At 42.0% G+C, this 19,217-nt stretch overlaps 1 protein-coding gene across 2 annotated transcripts; it reads right to left on the bottom strand.

The window, feature by feature from the left end:
- Window positions 1-1,150: 1,150 nt before the first annotated feature.
- LOC129859458 (eukaryotic translation initiation factor 4E-like) lies at window positions 1,151-18,893 on the bottom strand. 2 transcript variants are annotated; one of them, XM_055929285.1, is made up of 7 exons: window positions 18,785-18,893; window positions 16,515-16,615; window positions 7,153-7,248; window positions 6,564-6,627; window positions 3,643-3,756; window positions 3,138-3,277; window positions 1,151-2,359 (listed from the first exon to the last, which is right to left on the bottom strand). In XM_055929285.1, exons 1-7 carry the CDS (start codon window positions 18,800-18,802, stop codon window positions 2,245-2,247), a joined length of 648 nt encoding a protein of 215 aa, XP_055785260.1. In that variant the 5' UTR covers window positions 18,803-18,893; the 3' UTR covers window positions 1,151-2,244. The 2 variants fall into 2 exon arrangements, with proteins under 2 accessions (XP_055785260.1, XP_055785251.1); XM_055929276.1 differs by having other exon boundaries at window positions 18,770-18,873.
- Between the last annotated feature and the right edge of the window lie 324 nt (window positions 18,894-19,217).

The following is a 19,217-nucleotide window of genomic DNA, read 5'->3' as shown; positions in this document are numbered from 1 at the left end:
TAGCAAAACATTTCTGCAGCATTGGTCACAAAGAAAGCAGTGGCCTCCATCATTCTTAAATGGAAGATGTTTGAAAACACCAACACTCTTCCTAGAGCTGGCCAAACTAAGCAATTGGGGGAGAATAGCCTCGGTCAGGGAGGTGACAAAAAACCTGATGGTCACTCAGAGAGCTCAAGAGTTCCACTGTGGAGATGGAAGAACCTTCCAGAAGGACAACCATCTCTGCAGCACTCCACCAATCAGGCCTTTATGGTAGAGTGGCCAGACAGAAGTTACTCCTCAGTAAAAGGCACATGACAGCCCGTTTGGAGTTTGCCAAAAGGCACCTAAAGGACTCTCAGACTATGAAGAGTCCAGACTATGGCACCTATGAAACCAAGATTGAACTATTTGGCCTGAATGCCAAGCATCACGTCTGGAGGAAACCTAGCACCATCCCTACGGTAAAGCATGGGTGGCAGAATAATGCTGTGGGGATGTTTTTCAGCAACAGAGATTGGGAGACTATTCAGGATTGAGGGAAAGATGAACAGAGCGAAGTAGAGATCCTTGATGCGCGCTCAGGACCTCAGACTGGGGCAAAGGTTCACCTTACAACAGGACAATGACCCTAAGCACGCAGGAGTGGCTTCGGGACAAATCTCTGAATGTCCTCGAGTGGCCCAGCCAGAACCTGGACTTAAACCCGATCTAACATCTCTGGAGACCTGAAAAATAGCTGTGCAGCAACACTCCCCATCCAACCGGAGAGGATCTGCATTGAAGAATGGGAGAAACTCCCCAAATACAGGTCTGCCAAGCTTGTAGCATCATACCCAAGACTAAAGGCTGTAATCGCTTCCAGGGGTGCTTCAACAAAGTACTGAGTAAAGCGTCTGAATATTTATGTAAAACATAATTATTTTTTTTATACTTTGAATACATTTTTTCTAAAAACCTGTTTTAACTTTTGTCATTATGGTGTAGTGTGTAGATTGAGAAAAAACAATTTAATACATTTTCGAATAAGGCCGTAACTTAATAAAATGTGAAAAAAGTCAAATGCACTGTATGTGGTATAAGGCTCTGATCTAGGTATAATCTGTATATTGAACGCACCCCCATGACACTATAGGAAGTGATGCTAAACAGACGACACAGAAAAGGAGACCGTGTGGTTCTGGTTTTAATGCAAAGCACTTAACCTTTACTTGAAAGAAGGTAATATACATCCTGGAATTACAGATAATAAAGATACATTATAAGCTAAATAATTTCACGATGGATAGATTATCCTTTTTTCTCCACTCGCACAGGCCCCAGAGTAGTGCGAAATGTTCTACAGTTTGTTAGGAAGAAAACGGTAAGAAGCAGACCTAAAACTTGTCCAGGCATCTTTACTTAGTATGATACACTGTAAAAAAAAAAATCTATATTATTAAGCAGTAGTCCATGTCGTTAACCTCCTCAAAAACAAAAAAATGGTAAGGAACTTGAGTTTTTTCCCCCATGGTTGTCCTCCAACTATGTAGTTCAACTGCAATGCATATATCATAAATGCATGTAAGGGAAACAAAAGTTCAAAATAGTTCTACAAGCAGAGGATCCACAATCCCAGCATGGCTGAAACTATGTGTGGCCGTTCTTCTGTTACCGCTACTATTCTTTTACACAAGAAATAATTATGGTACCGTTGTCTTTTCTGCAACAGGTGCATCTGCAATCCCTTCTCATGCCAAACACCTCCAACTAAAGAAGGTTAAAACGCTGGTTGCCCTTTAAAATCTGCTGAATGAATGAATCTCGTTTACTTTTCTATCCTGGGTGGTTGGTGAGAAACACTTTCATAACAGGGAATGATCATAAACTCTGCATGAGAAAAGGAAAAGGTTGTACAGCTAAGAAAGTTGTCTGTCTTTTAATCAAGCCTTAAACAACAGATCTTCTCCTCAGTTACGTTAGTAGGGGGAAAGCCACTGGTATTATTAGTCACATATACTCTCCAATTCTAAAATTAACTCATTTAACGAACTTCTAGCTCAAATCCCAACAGCTTCAGCTGACGCTGTCCTTTCTTTCCGACAAGAACCGGAGGTTAGCCAGCCGGTCCATCGGGTGTCAGTGGGGCGGCTCTAATTTTGTATACGTTTCAACAATTCTCTCGTCTGTAAAAAGGATACTAACAGCAGTTGACAACTGAAAAGTATTAATGGGTTGGTGATGCAGGGGGTTGATAGTTGAGCTGAGATGGGGTGTTGTTGATCAGACTGAGTACATGTTCTTGGTGGTGGAACCACTCTTGCTAGACGTGTCGTCGTGTGACTGGTAGCCAATCAGGAGCTTGATGGGGATACTCAGGCGCTCTTTATACTGTTGTCTGGAGAGAGATGAGTGAGATAATATTGAATAGGTTCTCAGTACAGTCTTACATGCATTGTCTCTACTTAGTGGGGAACTAGAAACAGCACAGTACTGTTAGTCTCAGAACTGATGGCATTTCTGCCAACTACACACTTTTTGCACTCCCGGGTTACCTTAAAAGAAAACCTTTTCATCTGAAAAGTTTCACACTTGAATAACATACATGTATGATTATATGAACTTGTTCAATTAACTTAATATACAGAATTTGCTTATGTGCCAAATGAAATGTGTAATTGGTGGATAAAAGAGTGTGTGCGCACGAGAGACTCAATTGGGTTCTCAACTCCTCACGTTCTTTCCTCACCTCCTTTTGAAAAAGGTCAATGGTAAGAGAAACCAATGGACATAGAAACCAATGCGCACATATGAAATTAAGCAAATTCCGTTTACAGGGGTGCAATCCCAAAATACATGTGTAAAGTGGTAAAAAGAAATTAGCTAGTTGTGCTAGACATTTTATGATAAAATAAGAAGCAGCATATTGTTTTTAATCAATGTCTGCACGCGTTTCTCCTTAAAGAAAACAACTGTGGTTTCAAAGGGTGTGTGGCTAATTTCAAAACTCTTCAGCGGTAGGATATACCTGAGCATCCTCTACTGGAGGAAGGCATTCGAGGAAGAAAATCCTCTTCACTTATTAACAAAGTAAACACTTTGTTTCCAAGTCACAGAGGAGTGGAGGAAAGGACAGACTTTTGGCCAATTGACAAAAGGCCAGAGAGATGACCTACCCTATTGTCACGATGGCTTCCTTGTTCTGACAGTTTCCCGTCCAGATGGATATTTTATCTCCCTTGGGTCGGATGTTGACCACCGCTCCACACACATCTTCACTGGCCTCGTCAAACGACTCACCGATTAAACACAACAGCTACAACACACACACAGTACATGATATTATGGAATTAATCAAATGTTATTTACGTGTTAAGTTGCCCTCTAGCAATCCATCCCATACATTAGATTATTTGACAATACTTTGGAAGTATAGTCATGGACAGTTCCAGCAGGGTTGCGTTCATTAGGTACCATATGAAAGAAAACTGGACCATCCAAAAATATTTTTGTGTGTCCTAATGAACTATTCAAAACTCAGGGCCGTATTCGTCAGGGCACACAACGGGAAACATTTAGCAATGAAAATGAGCGTTCAGGTAGTCCATCCTTGTTTCAGTCCCATTTTCTTCCGTTTGGTGTCTAAGAACAGGACCCAGGTTTAAGGATAATGATGCTGACCGTCTCCATCCAGTAGCGGTCGAGGTCGATTTGTCTCTGCTGTTTGCTGAGGGTCATCAGCCACCTCCCACCCAGCTTGTTCTTGTCATCCTCCCACATTGGCTTCACCCCATCCTGAAACACACAGAGAGCAGTAGGGGAACGTTAGGTAACTTGACCCCAATCTACATTCTGGGCAGGGTATCCGTTAGCCGGCAAATTTTGAGACATTATCTACTTTAAGGCAAGGTAAGACATAAGTAAAATCAGAGTTAGAGTTCATAAAAGGAAATCTGTCAAATGAAATAAATTCATTAGGCCCTAATCTAGGGATTTCACATGACTGGGAATACAGATATGCATCTGTTGGTCATAGATAACTTTAAAAAAAGGTAGGGACATGGTTCAGAAAACCAGTCAGTATCTGGTGTGAACATTTGCCTTGTGTCGCGACTCATCTCCTTCGCATAGAACTGATCAGGCTGTTGATTGTGGCCTGTGGAATGTTGTCCCACTCGTCAATGGCGGTGCGAAGTTTCTGGATATTAGCAGGAACTGGAACACGCTATCGTACACGTCGATCCAAAGCATCCCAAACATGCTCAATGGGTGACATGTCTGGTGGAGTATGCAGGCCATGGAAGAACGGGGCCATTTTCAGCAACCAGAAATTGTGTACAGATCCTTGCGACATGGGGCCATGCATTATCATGCTGAAACATGAGGTGATGGTGGCGGCTGAATGGCATGACAATGGGCCTCAGGATCTCGTCACAGTATATCTGTGCATTCAAATTGCCATCGATAAAATGCAATTGTTTGCTATCCATAGCTTATGCCCGCCCATACCATAACCCCACCGCCACCACGGGGCACTCTGTTCACCACGTTGACATCAGCAAACCGCTCGTCCACACAACACCATACAGTCTGCAAACTGTCCGGTACAATTGAAACCGAGATTCATCCATGAAGAGCACACTTCTCTAGCATGCCAGTGGCCATCGAAGGTGAGCATTTGCCCAATGAAGTCTGTTATGACGCCGAACTGCAGTCAGGTCAAGACCCTGGTGAGGACGACGAGCACGCAGATGAGCTTCCCTGAGACGGTTTCTGACAGTTTGAGCAGCAATTCTTAATTTGTCTCAATTTGAGATGTCTGTGGCATTGTGTTGACAGAACTGCACATTTAAGAGTGGCCTTTTAATGTCCCTAGCATAAGGTGCACGTGTGTAATGATCATGCTGTTTAAATCAGCTTCTTGATATGCTACACCTGTCAGGTGGATGGATTATTTTGGCAAAGGGGAAATGCTCACTAACAGTGATATAAATACATTACGTGCACCAAATTCGAGCGAAATAAGCTGTTTGTGCATATGGAACATTTTTGGGATCTTTTATTTCAGCTCATGAGACATGGGACCAACACTTTACATGTTGCGTTTATACTTTTGTTCATTGTGTATTATCATTCGCAATGGATGTAAAAAACAACAACACTTTCCTTCATGTCTGCACAGCAGGCCAGGTACTCAACATTATCAGGACAGAGAAACCAGGCATGCTCATTGCTCACATGGAGCACTCCAAATAAAAGACAATGAAAACATTTACAAATCTCATTAATGATGGTTATGAAATAAACCAAAACTTGTTTCTCACAAGTGTAGCCGGTTGTGAACTCCTCAAATAACGTTTCCACTCCGAGAATGAGAACGGAAAATGACTAATACATGCATTAAAATAAATGTAACCAAAATGGGGATTACTATTACATCTATGATATATGAAATTGTTTTATATATTTTTTTTAAATCTAAGTGCAAACAATTCTTACAATGAATGTACAAGTATTGGCAGGAGCTAGCTGAGCCATTCTGGAGAGGCTTGTCTATATCTTCGCCACACACCCCTCCCCTTCTTGTCTCAAAAGTTTAAATTATACTCAAGACAAATTCTCTTCACACATATTTTAGATGCTTTTCACTGACAGCCCTAACTCAATAATCAGTTAGGCCTATTGCCAGGCACACTGCCCAAACGGCGGGCTTCCCAAATAGGCATAGGCCTACGGGCTTGTGATTTGAAAGAATCGACAGCAATTTGTTTACAAGAAGCTAATGATCCTCAATTCCTCTGTGGCTAAGTTCTGCTTTCTGGTGAAGTATTTGGAATTATTTAATTTATTTTTCTGTATAGACAGGAGAAATTATATAATTTTGGCAAATGTATTTCCATTTGCTTCCCTATTAGACCCAGGACTATGCCATTTCTCTCCTGTTCTACTGGTTTTCATAGAAACTTTCTTTCATTGTCCAGAAGCCAAAGGCACAATCCTAGTCATATTAGCAACACATCTAGTTGTTGCATCTTTAGATTCCCCCTCTCAGTTTTCTGTCTCTGTCACAAATGGAACCACTATCAGGTGCGCTGTTTACAATGGTGTTTTCCCAGGTGTGCTGTTTTGACAAATTGTATTTTGGGAAATGTTTGAAAATAACATTTTATTGGCTGCTTCATTACATGAGCTGCATGTTCTGTTAAGATGCATTACCATAATCTAAATGTGATTTCTGACATTCGGATCACCATGGGTAGACGCCCTAATGAGTTATGCACCCAATGCATATGGGTCCAGTACATTTCTCAAAATGGCCGGTAAATTAAAATCTTCCCGGCGATATTGTCCGGCGCCACATTTTGTTAATGGAAACCCTGATCTTGGGCCCGTATTCATAGTGTCTTACAGTAGAAGTGCCGATCCAGGATCAGTTTTGCCTATCAGATCATAATAAGATTTAAATGGACAGGAGAAACTTGATCCTAGATCATCACTCCTACTCTGCGATGGTTAATGCATACGGGCCCTGATGTTTTTCATTTAACAGAACAGCGACAAGTCCTCTGAAGGGATACTGTTTGTTTCAGAAGTGAACTTACCTTAAATAAGCAGTAGTCACAGCCGAAGCCCAACTTGCTGGGCTGCTGTATGTGGTTATATAATCTACAACACAAAACCAAGAGGCACACTTAAACAAAGGCCCATATGCAACAATATTAGACACCACGATTGTAAATATCAATGTCCATGTCATTCTCCATAATTTCTATTTGGAGAGAACTAATGACTAATTTGGGCTCGCGAGTGGCGCGGCGGTCTAAGGCACTGCATCTCAGTGCTAGAGGCGTCACTACAGAGCCTGGTTCGATTCCAGGCTGTAACACAACCGGCCGTGATTGGGAGTCCCATAGGGTGGGACTCCCAAATCCAGGTTAGGATTTGGCCGAGGTAGGCCGTCATTGGGGGGGGAAAAAATAAAGAGAAAAAAAATGTTCTTAACTGACTTGCCTAGTTAAATAAAGGTTAAATATATATATAATAATAAATGAGGCACAGATAGCAATGCATAGAACTGCCAGTCCTTTACTCCACATAGAAACTTGTCTCAATTCTGTACAACGCACTCTGTCATGGTTACGTCATAGCGTGGAGGAGAAAGAGGATAAGGAGAAGAGAACGAGTACTCACGCCCAGAAGTCTTCCACTGTGTCAAACTTTGCGATGAGACGAAGGTTCTCTGTCCAGCTTTTGCTCTTGTCGTTTTTGAAATACCACAGGGCCCATCTGAGGAGAAAAGACTCAGTCAGAGATTCCCTATCGTGCTCCCCAGTACCCACAAGACAGAACAGGTTGGACGATCAGTCAACAGAACTGATCGCAGTAAAATTCCACGTGACCGTTGAGTCACCGTGATCTCCTCTTATGCACTCTGGACATGCATTGGTAGTACCTAACTCACTAATGACCATCAGATAGCTAATAGGCTAGTACTCAGTGCTCAATTGTCCCTCTAACCACTCTGACAATGCAACTGCATTCAAAAACTCACCTCACCGTGATTGATCAATTTGAAGAAAATAGTTCAACAACTGTTTGAAACTGAGTGGAAAATATGGTTGTTGATGTTTCAAAGCCTAACAACGAAATGGACAGCTTTCTAAGATGATGATTAATTAAAAACGCATACGCATATTAGAGTTTATGCATACACATAGCTCAGACATGTATACAGTGCATTCAGAAAGTATTCATACCCATTTACTTATTCTACATTGTTACGTTGCAACCTTATTCTAAAATGTATTAAAATATATATTTGTCTTATCAATCTACACATAATACATCATAATAACAAAGCAAAAACAGGTTTTTAGAAATTCAGCAAACGTATTAAAAGTTAACTGGACGTAGCCATTCCTCTAGTGCAATGGTTCCAAAACTTTTTATAGTCCCGTACCCCTTCAACATTCAACCTCCAGCTGCGTACCCCCTCTAGCACCAGGGTCAGCGCACTCTCAAATGTTGTTTTCTGCCATCATTGTAAGCCTGCACACACAAACACTATACATTTATTAAATATAAGAGTGAGTGTGAGTTTTTGTCTCAACCCGGCTCGTGGGAAGTGACAGAGCTCTTATAGGACCAGGGCACAAATAATAATATAATAATCAATAATTTTGCTCTTTATTTAGCCATCTTATATATAAAAGCGTATTTGTTCATCAAAAATTGTTTATAACTCACCACAGGTTAATGAGAAGGATGTGCTTTAAAGGATGCACATAACTCTGCAATGTTGGGTTGTATTGGAGAGTCTGTCTTAATAAATTTTCCACATACAGTCTGTGCCTGTATTTAGTTTTCATGCTAGTGAGGTTCGAGAATCCACTCTCACATAGGTACGTGGTTGCAAAGGGCATCCGTGTCTTAACAGCACAATTAGCCAAGGCAAGAAACTCTGAGCGCAGCCCTATCCAGAAATGTGGCAGTGGCTTCTGATTAAATAAAGATTTCACAGAACCGCTTGTTGCAATTTTGATGAGGCTTCCATGTTCAGATATCGGTAAGTGGACTGGAGGTAGGGCATGAAAGGGATAACAAATCCAGTTGTTTGTGTCATCCGTTTCGGGAAAGTAACTGCGTAATTGCCTGCCCAGGGACTGCGGTTGAAAATTGTCCGGCTGTCTAAAACCGTCACTTTTACTAAAACGTTGATTAATGTGCACTGTACCTGTAAAAATAAAATAAACTCAAACTCAAATTGCACACCCAGCTCACTCAGGTGCTTCGCTATATCACATTTGACATTGTCCGTAAGCTTGAGTTCATTTGCACACAAAAAATCATACAATGATGGAAAAACCTGTGTGTTGTCCTTGTTAATGCAGACAGAAAAGAGCTCCAACTTCTTAATCACAGACTCAATTTTGTCCCGCATATTGAATAAAGTTACGGAAACTCCCTGTAAATCTAGATTCAGATCATTCAGGTGAGAAAAAACATCACCCAGATAGGCCAGTCGTGTGAGAAACTCATCCTCATGCAAGCAGTCAGACAAGTGAAAATTAAGGTCAGTAAAGAACTTGAAGCTCGTCTCTCAATAAAAATAAAAAAAAACGTGTCAATACTTTGCCCCTTGATAACCAGCTCACTTCTTTCTGTATGTTGTAAAAGCGTTACATGTTCGCTGTCCAAATCATTGCATAGTTCAGAAGGTACACGAGAGGTCAGGGGCCTTGCTTTAACAAAGTTAAGCATTTTCACTGTAGCATCAAAAACGTCTTTCAAGCTGTCAGCCATTCCTTTGGCAGCAAGAGCCTCTCCGTGGATGCTACAGTGTACCTACCTAAGTGGTGTTGGGAGCAATTGCTTGCACGCGCGTTACCACTCCACTATGTCTCCCTGTCATGGCTTTTGCGCCATCAGTACAGATACCAACACATCTTGACCACCAAAGTCCATTTGATGTCACAAAGCTGTCCAGTACTTTAAAAACATTCTCATGTTGTCATGGTTTCCAGTGGTTTGCGGAAGAGGATGTCTTTTTTAATTGACCCCACATAAACGTAATGGACATATACCAGGAGATGTGCCAGGCCTGCCACGTCTGTTGACTCATCCAGCTGTAACGCATATAATTCACTGGCTTGTATGCGAAGCAGTAATTGTTTCAAAACATCTCCTGCCATGTCAATGGTTCATCAAACGACACTTTCGCGACGCAAGCATTGTCTGTATCGTTTTTTTGACCTTTTCCCCCAGCATTGTCCCAGCCATATCCACGGCAGCTGGAAGAATTAAGTAATCCACAGTGCTATGGAGCTTGCCTGTCCTAGACACTCGGTAGTTCACCATGTAAGACGCTTCTAGACCCTTCTTATTAATGGTATCTGTTACTTTTAAATGTCTTACTACTCGAAAATCGTCTTAATTCTCGCTCAAAAAACTCCTGTGGTTTATTTTTCAAATAGTCATGTTTCGTTTCTAAATGTCTGCGCAAGAATGAATGTTTCCTGCGAGAGAGTAACAGTTAATGTGATTGGATGTTAATTATTTGACTAGTCTACCTGTATTTGACATTGTGTTATTTCGCTGAACACTAGATGGTTACATTTTATTTTTGGCAGTGAAACGCAGCTACTCAAAAGAGAATAAATACTCACCCAAATGTTTAGCCCCATTGGAAAATATAAACGTACTGTTTAAAAATATGATAGGGATAACTAATCCAGTTGTTTGTGTCGTCCGTTTCGGGAAAGTACCTGCATAATTGCGCACCCAACTCACTCAGGTGCTTGTTCCAAGAAACACGAGCAATGGACATTAGACTGGAAGTCTATCCTTTGTTCTGATGAGTCCAAATTTGCGATTTTTGGTTCCAAATGCCGTGTCTTTGTGAGACGCAGAGTAGGTGAATGAGTGATCTCCACATGTGCGGTTTCCACCATTAAAGCATGGAGGAGGTGGTGTGATGGTGCTTTGCTGGTGACACTGTCAGTGATTTATTCAAGACAGCATTCTGACAACGATACACCATCCTGTCTGGTTTGAGCTTAGTGGGACTATCATTTGTTTTTCAACAGGACAATAACCTAAAACACACCTCCAGGCTGTTTGACCAAGAAGGATAGTGATGGAGTGCTGCATCAGATGACCTGGCCTCCACAATCACCGGACCTCAACTCAATTGAGATGGTTTGGGATGAGTTGGACCGCAGAGTGAAAGAAAAGCAGCCAACAAGTGCTCAGCACATGTGGGAACTCCTTCAAGACTGTTGGAAAATCATTCCTCATGAAGCTGGTTGAGAGAATACCAAGAGTGTGCAAAGCTGTCATCAAGGCAAAGGGTGGCCATTTGAAGAATCTCAAATATATTTTGATTTGTTTAACACTTTTTTGGTTACTACATGATTCCATATGTTATTTCATAGTTCTGATGTCTTCACTATTATTCTACAACGTAGAAAATAGTAAACATACAGAAAAACCCTTGAATGAGTAGGTGTCCAAACTTTTGACTGGTATTGTACCTTAACAATGCCACTGACGCGGCCTGCTACCAAAGACTGGTCTCTCCTCCTCCGTGTCCGACGTAAGACATTTAAGCGTGATAACACTCGCAAGACTGCCGGCCCAGAGCATGAGCAGACCAGCTGGCTGGAGTGTTTACGGACATATTCAATCTCTCCCTATCCCAGTCTGCTGTCCCCACATGCTTCAAGATTTCCATCATTTACCCTGTAACCAAGACAGCAAAGGTAACTGAACTAAGTGACTATCACCCCGTAGCACTGACTTCTGTCATCATGAAGTGCATTGAGAGACTAGTCAAGGACCATATCACCTCTTCCTTACCTGACATCCTATACCAACTTCAATTTGATTACTGCCAACATAGATCCAGACGATGCAATCGCCATTTGCACTGCACACTGCCCTATCCCATCTGGACCATACGAATACCTATGTAAGAATGCTGTTTATTAACTATAGCTCATCATTCAACAACATAGTACCCTCCAAGCTCATGAATTCAAGCTTGGGGCCCTGGGTCTCAACCACGCCATGTGCAACTGGGTCCTGGACTTCCTGACGGGCTGCCCCCAGGTGGTGAAGGTAGGAAACAAAACCTCCACTTTGCTGATCCTCAACACTGGGGCCCCACACGGATGCGTGCTCAGCCCCATCCTGTACGCCATGTTCACCCATGACCGCGTGGCCTCGCACACCTCCAACTCAATCATCAAGTTTGTAGATAACAAGTGTGGTTCCAGGAAAATAACCTCTCACCCAATGTCAACAAAACAAAGGAGCTGATCGTGGATATCAGGAAACAGCAGAGGGAGCACCCTCCTATCCACATCGACGGGACCGCAGTGGAGAAGGTGGAAAGCTTCAAGTTCCTCTGCGCACACATCACTGACAAACTGAAATGGTCCACCCACACAGACAGTGTGGGGAAGAAGGTGCAACAGCACCTCTTTGACCTCAGGAGGCTGAAGAAATTTGGCATGTCACCTAAAACTAGAGGTCGACCGATTAATCGGAATGGCCGATTAATTAGGGCCGATTTCAAGTTTTCATAATCGGAAATTGGTAATTTTGGACACCGTTTTTTTTTTTTACACCTTTATTTAACTAGGCAAGTCAGTTAAGAACACATTCTTATTTTCAATGACGGCCTAGGAACGGTGGATTAACTGCCTTGTTCAGGGGCAGAACGACAGATTTTTACCTTGTCAGCTCAGGGATTCAATCTTGCAACCTTACGGTTAACTAGTCCAACACTCTAACCACCTGCCTCACGAGGAGCCCGCCTGTTACGCGAATGCAGTAAGAAGCCAAGGTAAGTTGCTAGCTAGCATTAAACTTATCTTATAAAAAACAATCAATCAATCATAATCAGTAGTTATAACTACACATGGTTGATGATATTACTAGTTTATCTAGCGTGTCCTGCGTTGCATATAATTGATGCAGTGCACATTCGCGAAAAAGGACTGTCGTTGCTCCAACGTGTACCTAACCATAAACATCAATGCCTTTCTTAAAATCAATACACAGAAGTATATATTTTCAAACCTGCATATTTAGCTAAAGGAAATCCAGGTTAGCAGGCAATACTAACCAGGTGAAATTGTGTCACTTCTCTTGCGTTCATTGCGCGCAGAGTCAGGGTATATGCAACAGTTTGGGCCGCCTGGCTCATTGCGAACTAATTTGCCAGAATTTTACGTAATTATGACATAACATTGAAGGTTGTGCAATGAAACAGGAATATTTAGACTTATGGATGCCACCCGTTAGATAAAATACGGAACGGTTCCGTATTTCACTGAAAGAATATGATAGTTTCCGGATTCTACCATATTAATGACCTAAGGCTCGTATTTCTGAGTGTTTTTATGTTATAATTAAGTCTATGATTTGATAGAGCAGTCTGACAGAGCGATGGTGGGCACCAGCAGGCTCGTAAGCATGCATTCAAACGGTTACGTTCGTGCGTTTTGCCAGCAGCTCTGCTGTTTATGAATTCAAGCCTATCAACTGCCGAGATTAGGCTGGTGTAACCGATGTGAAATGGCTAGCTAGTTAGCGGGGTGAGCGCTAATAGCGTTTCAAACATCACTCGCTCTGAGACTTGGAGTAGTTGTTCCCCTTGCTCTGCATGGGTAACGCTGCATCGAGGGTGGCTGTTGTCGATGTGTTCCTGGTTCGAGCCTAGGTAGGAGCGAGGAGAGGGAGGGAAGCTATACTGTTACACTTGCAATACTAAAGTGCCTATAAGAACATCCAATAGTCAAAGGTATATGAAATACAAATGGTATAGAGAGAAATAGTCCTATAATTCCTATAATACCTACAACCTAAAACTTCTTACCTGGGAATATTGAAGACTCATGTTAAAAGGAACCACCAGCTTTCATATGTTCTCATGTTCTGAGCAAGGAACTTAAACATTAGCTTTCTTACATGGCACATATTGCACTTTTACTTTCTTCTCCAACGCTTTGTTTTTTCTTATTTAAACCAAATTGAACATGTTTCATTATCTATTTGAGGCTAAATTGATTTTATTGATGTATTATATTAAGTTAAAATAAGTGATCATTCAGTATTGTTGTAATTGTCATTATTACAAATACATTTTTAAAAAATTGGCCGATTAATCGGTTGCCCCTGAGCAAGGCAGTTAACCCACTGTTCCCCGAAGACGTGGACATCGATTAAGGCAGCCTGCTGCACCTCTTTGATTCAGAGGGGTTGGGTTAAATGCAGAACACACATTTCAGTTCAATACATTCAGTTGGACAACTGACTAGGTATTTCCCTTACCCAATCATGGCTGACATGGTGTAATAAAGGCTTCTGATGAATAGGCTGGGGTCGTATCCAAGAAGTTAAATACTGAAACGAATACTAGAAAGAGAACAGAGCGCAAGCTTTTTTAGCGACCTTCTCAAATCATCAATAATGTTAAGAAACAAGACGACGTGTGCCATGACTCGTCTGGTTAACCAGGGTGAGGTCACAGAGAGATGCGTAAACAAACACTAATGTGTCACTTGAGGTAAAGCCTGTGGACTTATGGACTAGTAGGAATTACCTCCACTAGGTAATTCCTACTACAGTCACACAGTGTGTGTTGAGTGACTCCAAACTTCCTATCCCTGCTATCACCCTGAAAAACATAATAAACATGAGGAAGAGGTTTCACCAGGCAGTGTTTGGCCTTGTTTTTTCTCTGGTGCAAAGACACCCCAAAGTAACATTCAGAGAGCTGTAAAGTACCAACACCAAAACCAATAGAATCTGAAATCCACTGGACTAAGATCACTTTTTCAAACAGGAAAAAAGACCAGAACAATGGAGTTTTTAAAGCATCATACTAGTCCAGAATCGGTGGCTAGGGAGGAACAGCCGCCACCTGAGAGGCAGGGACAGAACAGACGGAAAGGTCTAGAGAAGGTCTATCCTGAGGCTGTGCTCTACGTCAGCAGTTCTACTCAGCCTGCTGAACTGCCTACAGTAGTCTACGGCCTAGCGCCCTATTGAATAGACAGCCACTGGATGGGATGTGCTAGAAGAGACAAAAGTGGTGGTATCACAATGTCACATCTTTAGAGCGCAAGTATGATCAGCTTTGTTCTTCATCTAGGTTTAGGGTTAAAGCTAGCTGTGAGAATGTAAAGGGAAATATGGACAAAACATTTTGGGAAGCACCAAAGCGTTTTATTGGCCTAGTGACCGTGACCCTAGTATCATAACTGGGTCGTGTTCATTTGGGCACACAATAGCATGTGCTAAAACATTTTGCAACTGAAATCAAAACTTATATTTTACAAGCCCATCTGTCCTTTTCCTTCCATTTGGTGCCTACGCCTAATGAATAAACACAACCCTGGTGTCAACAATGAGTAGCAAGTGTGTTGTAATCAGCAGCCAGTTATCAAAAAAGTAGAACTATTGTACCAAACAAGCACTGCTTCAAGCTGAAACATCTACAGGACCCACTTAGAGTGCATTCGTTAAGTATTCAGACCCCTTGACCTTTTCCACATCTAAAAAAATTATCATCAATATACACGCAATACCGCGTAATGACAAATCAAAAACAGATTTTTAGAAATGTTTGCAAATGTATAAAACATTTAAAAAACTGAAATATCAAATTGGCTGTGTGCTTAGGGTCATTGTCCTGTTGGAAGGTGAACCTTCTCCCCAGTCTGAGGTCCTGAGCACTGTGGAGCAGGTTTTCATCAAGGATCTCTATACTTTGCTCTGTTCATCTTTCCCTCGATCCTGACCAGTCTCCCAGTCCCTGCTGCTGAAAAACATCCCCACAGCATGATCATGCCACCACCATGCTTCACCGTAGGTAGGCCAGGTTTCCGTAGGCCAGGTTTCCTCCAGACGTGACGCTTGGCATTCAGGCCAAAGAGTTCCATCTTGGTTTCATCAGACCAGAGAATCTTGTGTCTCATAGTCTGAGAGTCCTTTAGGTGCCTTTTGGCAAACTCCAAGCGGGCTGTCATGTGCCTTTTACTGAAGAGTGGCTTCCGTCTGGCCACTACCATAAAGGCCTGATTGATGGTGTGCTGCAGAGATGGTTGTCCTTCTGGAAGGTTCTCCTATCTCCCCAGAGGAACTCTGGAGCTCTGTCAGAGGGACCATCGGGTTCTTGGTTACGTCCCCAACCAAGGCCCTTCTCTCTCGCTTGCTCAGTTTGGCCGGGCAACCAGCTCTAGGAAGAGTCTCAGAGTTTCCAAACTTCTTCCATTTAAGAATGATGGAGGGCACTGTGTTCTTGGGGACCTTTTTGGTACCCTTCCCCAGATCTGTGCCTCAACACAATCCTGTCTCAGAGCTCTACGCTCAATTTATTCGACCTCATGGCTTGGTTTTTGCTCTGACAGGCACTATCAACTGTGGGACCTTATATAGACAGGTGTGTGCCTTTCCAAAATCATGTCCAAACAATTGAATTTACCACAGGCAGACTCCAATCAAGTTGTAGAAACGTCTCAAGGATTATCAATTTCTAAAAACCTGTTTTCGTTTGGTCAGTATGGGGTATTGTGTGTAGATTGATGAGGAAAAACATTTATATAATCCATTTTGAAATAAGGCTGTAAGGTAACAAAATGTGGAAAAAGCGAAAGGTTCTGAATACTTTCCGAATGCACTGTAAGTCATATGTCTTACACAGCTACTGTATACCACCTGGGTCAGAGAGAAAGTCTCAGCTACTTGCTGTAGTGTCACAGGATACAGTGGCAGACTATGCAGTTTCTCTGCGTATTAACCTATGGTGAATAATATGGCAATCACTGAGAGTAGATTCAATTAGGACACATTCTATCTCTTCTGTTATGCTATATAAACCTGTTATTCTGCAAAGTAATAAGCTTATGTTTCAGGCTACCTTTGTCACTGATTGTTGCATGTGCTGACTACCACAACAATTCGTCTCACTGGAAAATGCACTAATTGTAATGCCTAAACAGAGACAGACAGAAGCACACACACACACCCAGCGGTGTCCATACTTATTTTGCAGGGGGTGTTTGATGTACTGCTGAGAACCAGCAACCACAGGTGGTGCAGTGAGTATAACTTCAGGTTGGGGCTCTTCTGTTTCAGGTGCATTCTGGATGGGATGACACCAAAAACATGAATCAATACAATATAAGCTGTTTGCAGGAAATCTGACAATAATAATATCCTTAGACCCATCCTGCCAATAGTTCTAAACATTTATAAACATATCAAAATCAAGGATAATCATGTATACTAACTACTTCTGATAGTAGATCAATACTAAATGTGCAGGTATTCCATCCATGTCTGACTAGAATATACAATTTTGATTCAAGCCAAACCTAGAATTTTAGGTCACTATCTGCCATTTCTACTACTGAATGATGCATACAATGACTCAACATGCCTACTGAATATCTACCAACATCTTTGTAGGAGTGGTGAAGATCTAGACTTTCACTATTGAAAGATCAAGAACAAGCTCCGACTGACACACTGCCCTAATTTGGGTGAGGAGACATTGGGTAGCTAGTCTGCTCAATGGCCTTACTGAAGAGCTCAGTGACTTTCAATGTGGCACCGTCATAGGACGCCATCTTTCCAACAATTCAGTTCGTTAAATTTCCGCCCTGGTCAACTGCAATGCACAATGACACTGTAGGTGTGATGGAGGCATAAGATCATCATGCGCAACGTCAAGTATTGGCTGGAGTGGTGTAAAGCTCCGCCGCCATTGTACTCTGGAGCAGTGGAAATGTGTTCCCTGGAGTGATGAATCACGCTTCACCATCTGGCAGTCCGACGGACGAATCTGGGTTTGGCAGATGCAAGGATAATGCTACCTGTCCGAATTCATAGTGCCAACTGTAAAATTTGGTGAAGGAGGAATAGTTGTCTGGGACTGTTTTTTTTCATAGTTCGGGCTAGGCCCTGTAGTTCCAGTGATGGGAAATCTTAACGCTACAGCGTTCAATGACATTGTAAACGATTCTGTGCTTCCAACTTTGTGGCAACAGTTTGGGGAAGGCCCTTTCCTGTTTCAGCATCACAATGCCCCTGTGCAGGTCCATACAGAAATGTTTTGTCGCGATTGGTGTGGAAGAACATGACTGGCCCGCAGAGCCCTGACCTCAACCCTGTCTAACACCTTTGGGATGAATTGGAACGCCGACTGCGAGCCAGGCCTAATCGTCCAACATCAGTGCCCAATCTCACCAATGCTCTTGTGGCTGAATGGAAGAAAGTCTCTGCAGAAATGTTCAAACATCTAGTGGAAAGTCTTCCCAGAAGATTGGAGACTCATAGCAGCAAAGGGGGGGGGGGGGGGGGGGGGGGGGGGGGGGCTTATGGCAGAAGGGGAGGGGGGACTCCATATTAATGCCCATGATTTTGGAATGAGATGTCCACATAAGTTTTGTCTTGTAGTGTACTTCATTTGACTGGGAGACTCACTAACGTTATCTAGCTAATACACTTTCAAACACTAATGTTGGCACTAATTAATTAATGTCAGAGTATGTCGTGTAGCTAACGTTAGCTAATTTACATAGCTAGCTAGGTAACATTAGCTAATTCAAATTAGGAGGACCATTTAGCTAACGTTAGCTATCTAGCCTAGAAAGGAAGCTAATAATTAGCTAACTTGTCAGCTACAGGTATTCGAAGAGTTAATGATAGATCAGTTGCAAATTCATTGCGATTGGCCCCAGAACAGGTAGTTAAATTTGTAAAAATCGTTCCGATTCAAATGGTCTAGGTAGCCCCATGGCCCCAGAACAGGTAGTTACATTTGTAAAAATAATTCCAATTCAAAATGGTCTAGGTAGCCCCATAGCAACTAGTTAGCAAATTAATGTAAAACTTAGCTAGCACAGGCAGCACGGACACACGTGTCCAGATGTCACCAGTTTATGATTAGTCTAAATAAAACCGATCACAAATACGATCAATATATTTGAAAGGACACAATTAAAATGATAGGTAGTGTGATATATCAAATTATATTGAATTAAAGCTCCAAGTGTGAATCACCGATGTCCAGTCCCTCCTTGTCACCAATGCCACCCCTAAATCCATCGCTAACGTTAGCATCCATTGCTGAGCATGTTGGAACCAGACACCCGAGGTTTCACAGCTTCCGAAGCCAAATATTAAAATAAAACCGGGTATATTTAACTGCCATAAGATTAAACTTAATATAAAAACATTATTGATTTTATTTTTTGTTTTATGTGTCGTGTGGTACCACGAAATGTCCATATACCTCAATCTCGCTTACCGGCTCCGAAGTCGCCATCTTGCCTGTCAAAATTATCCTGTCCGTTCGGCGCTGGTGCGTCACGAACCACTAAAAAAATCTACGGAAACCGAGTAAGCCCACTATATGTGAGGGTATACTTTCCGCACGCAGGACTCTATTTATGGCCAATTATAACAACTCTATCAATATCCATTACAGACTGATAGGGAAATATGTTGACTTCTGTTCACAAAAGAAAATTCCTGACATATCGAGTAGGCCTACACATATATCAGGAGTCTTGCTATAGGTTGTGTCTGAAGAAAGATGATCTATTATATTGACCAGATTGATATTCAAGTGGCAGCTCTAACTAACAATGAAAATAAATGTCTTAAAAAATGGAAGGTAGTTGGCAGGCTTAATTATACCAGATATTTTAGAGAAAGGAGGAGATGGGAATCCCGATGGA

Source organism: Salvelinus fontinalis, chromosome 1 (assembly GCF_029448725.1).
Source record: "Salvelinus fontinalis isolate EN_2023a chromosome 1, ASM2944872v1, whole genome shotgun sequence".
Taxonomy (NCBI): domain Eukaryota; kingdom Metazoa; phylum Chordata; class Actinopteri; order Salmoniformes; family Salmonidae; genus Salvelinus; species Salvelinus fontinalis.
The sequence above is the reverse complement of the archived record's forward strand: the minus strand, read 5'-3'. Positions and strand labels throughout refer to the sequence as shown.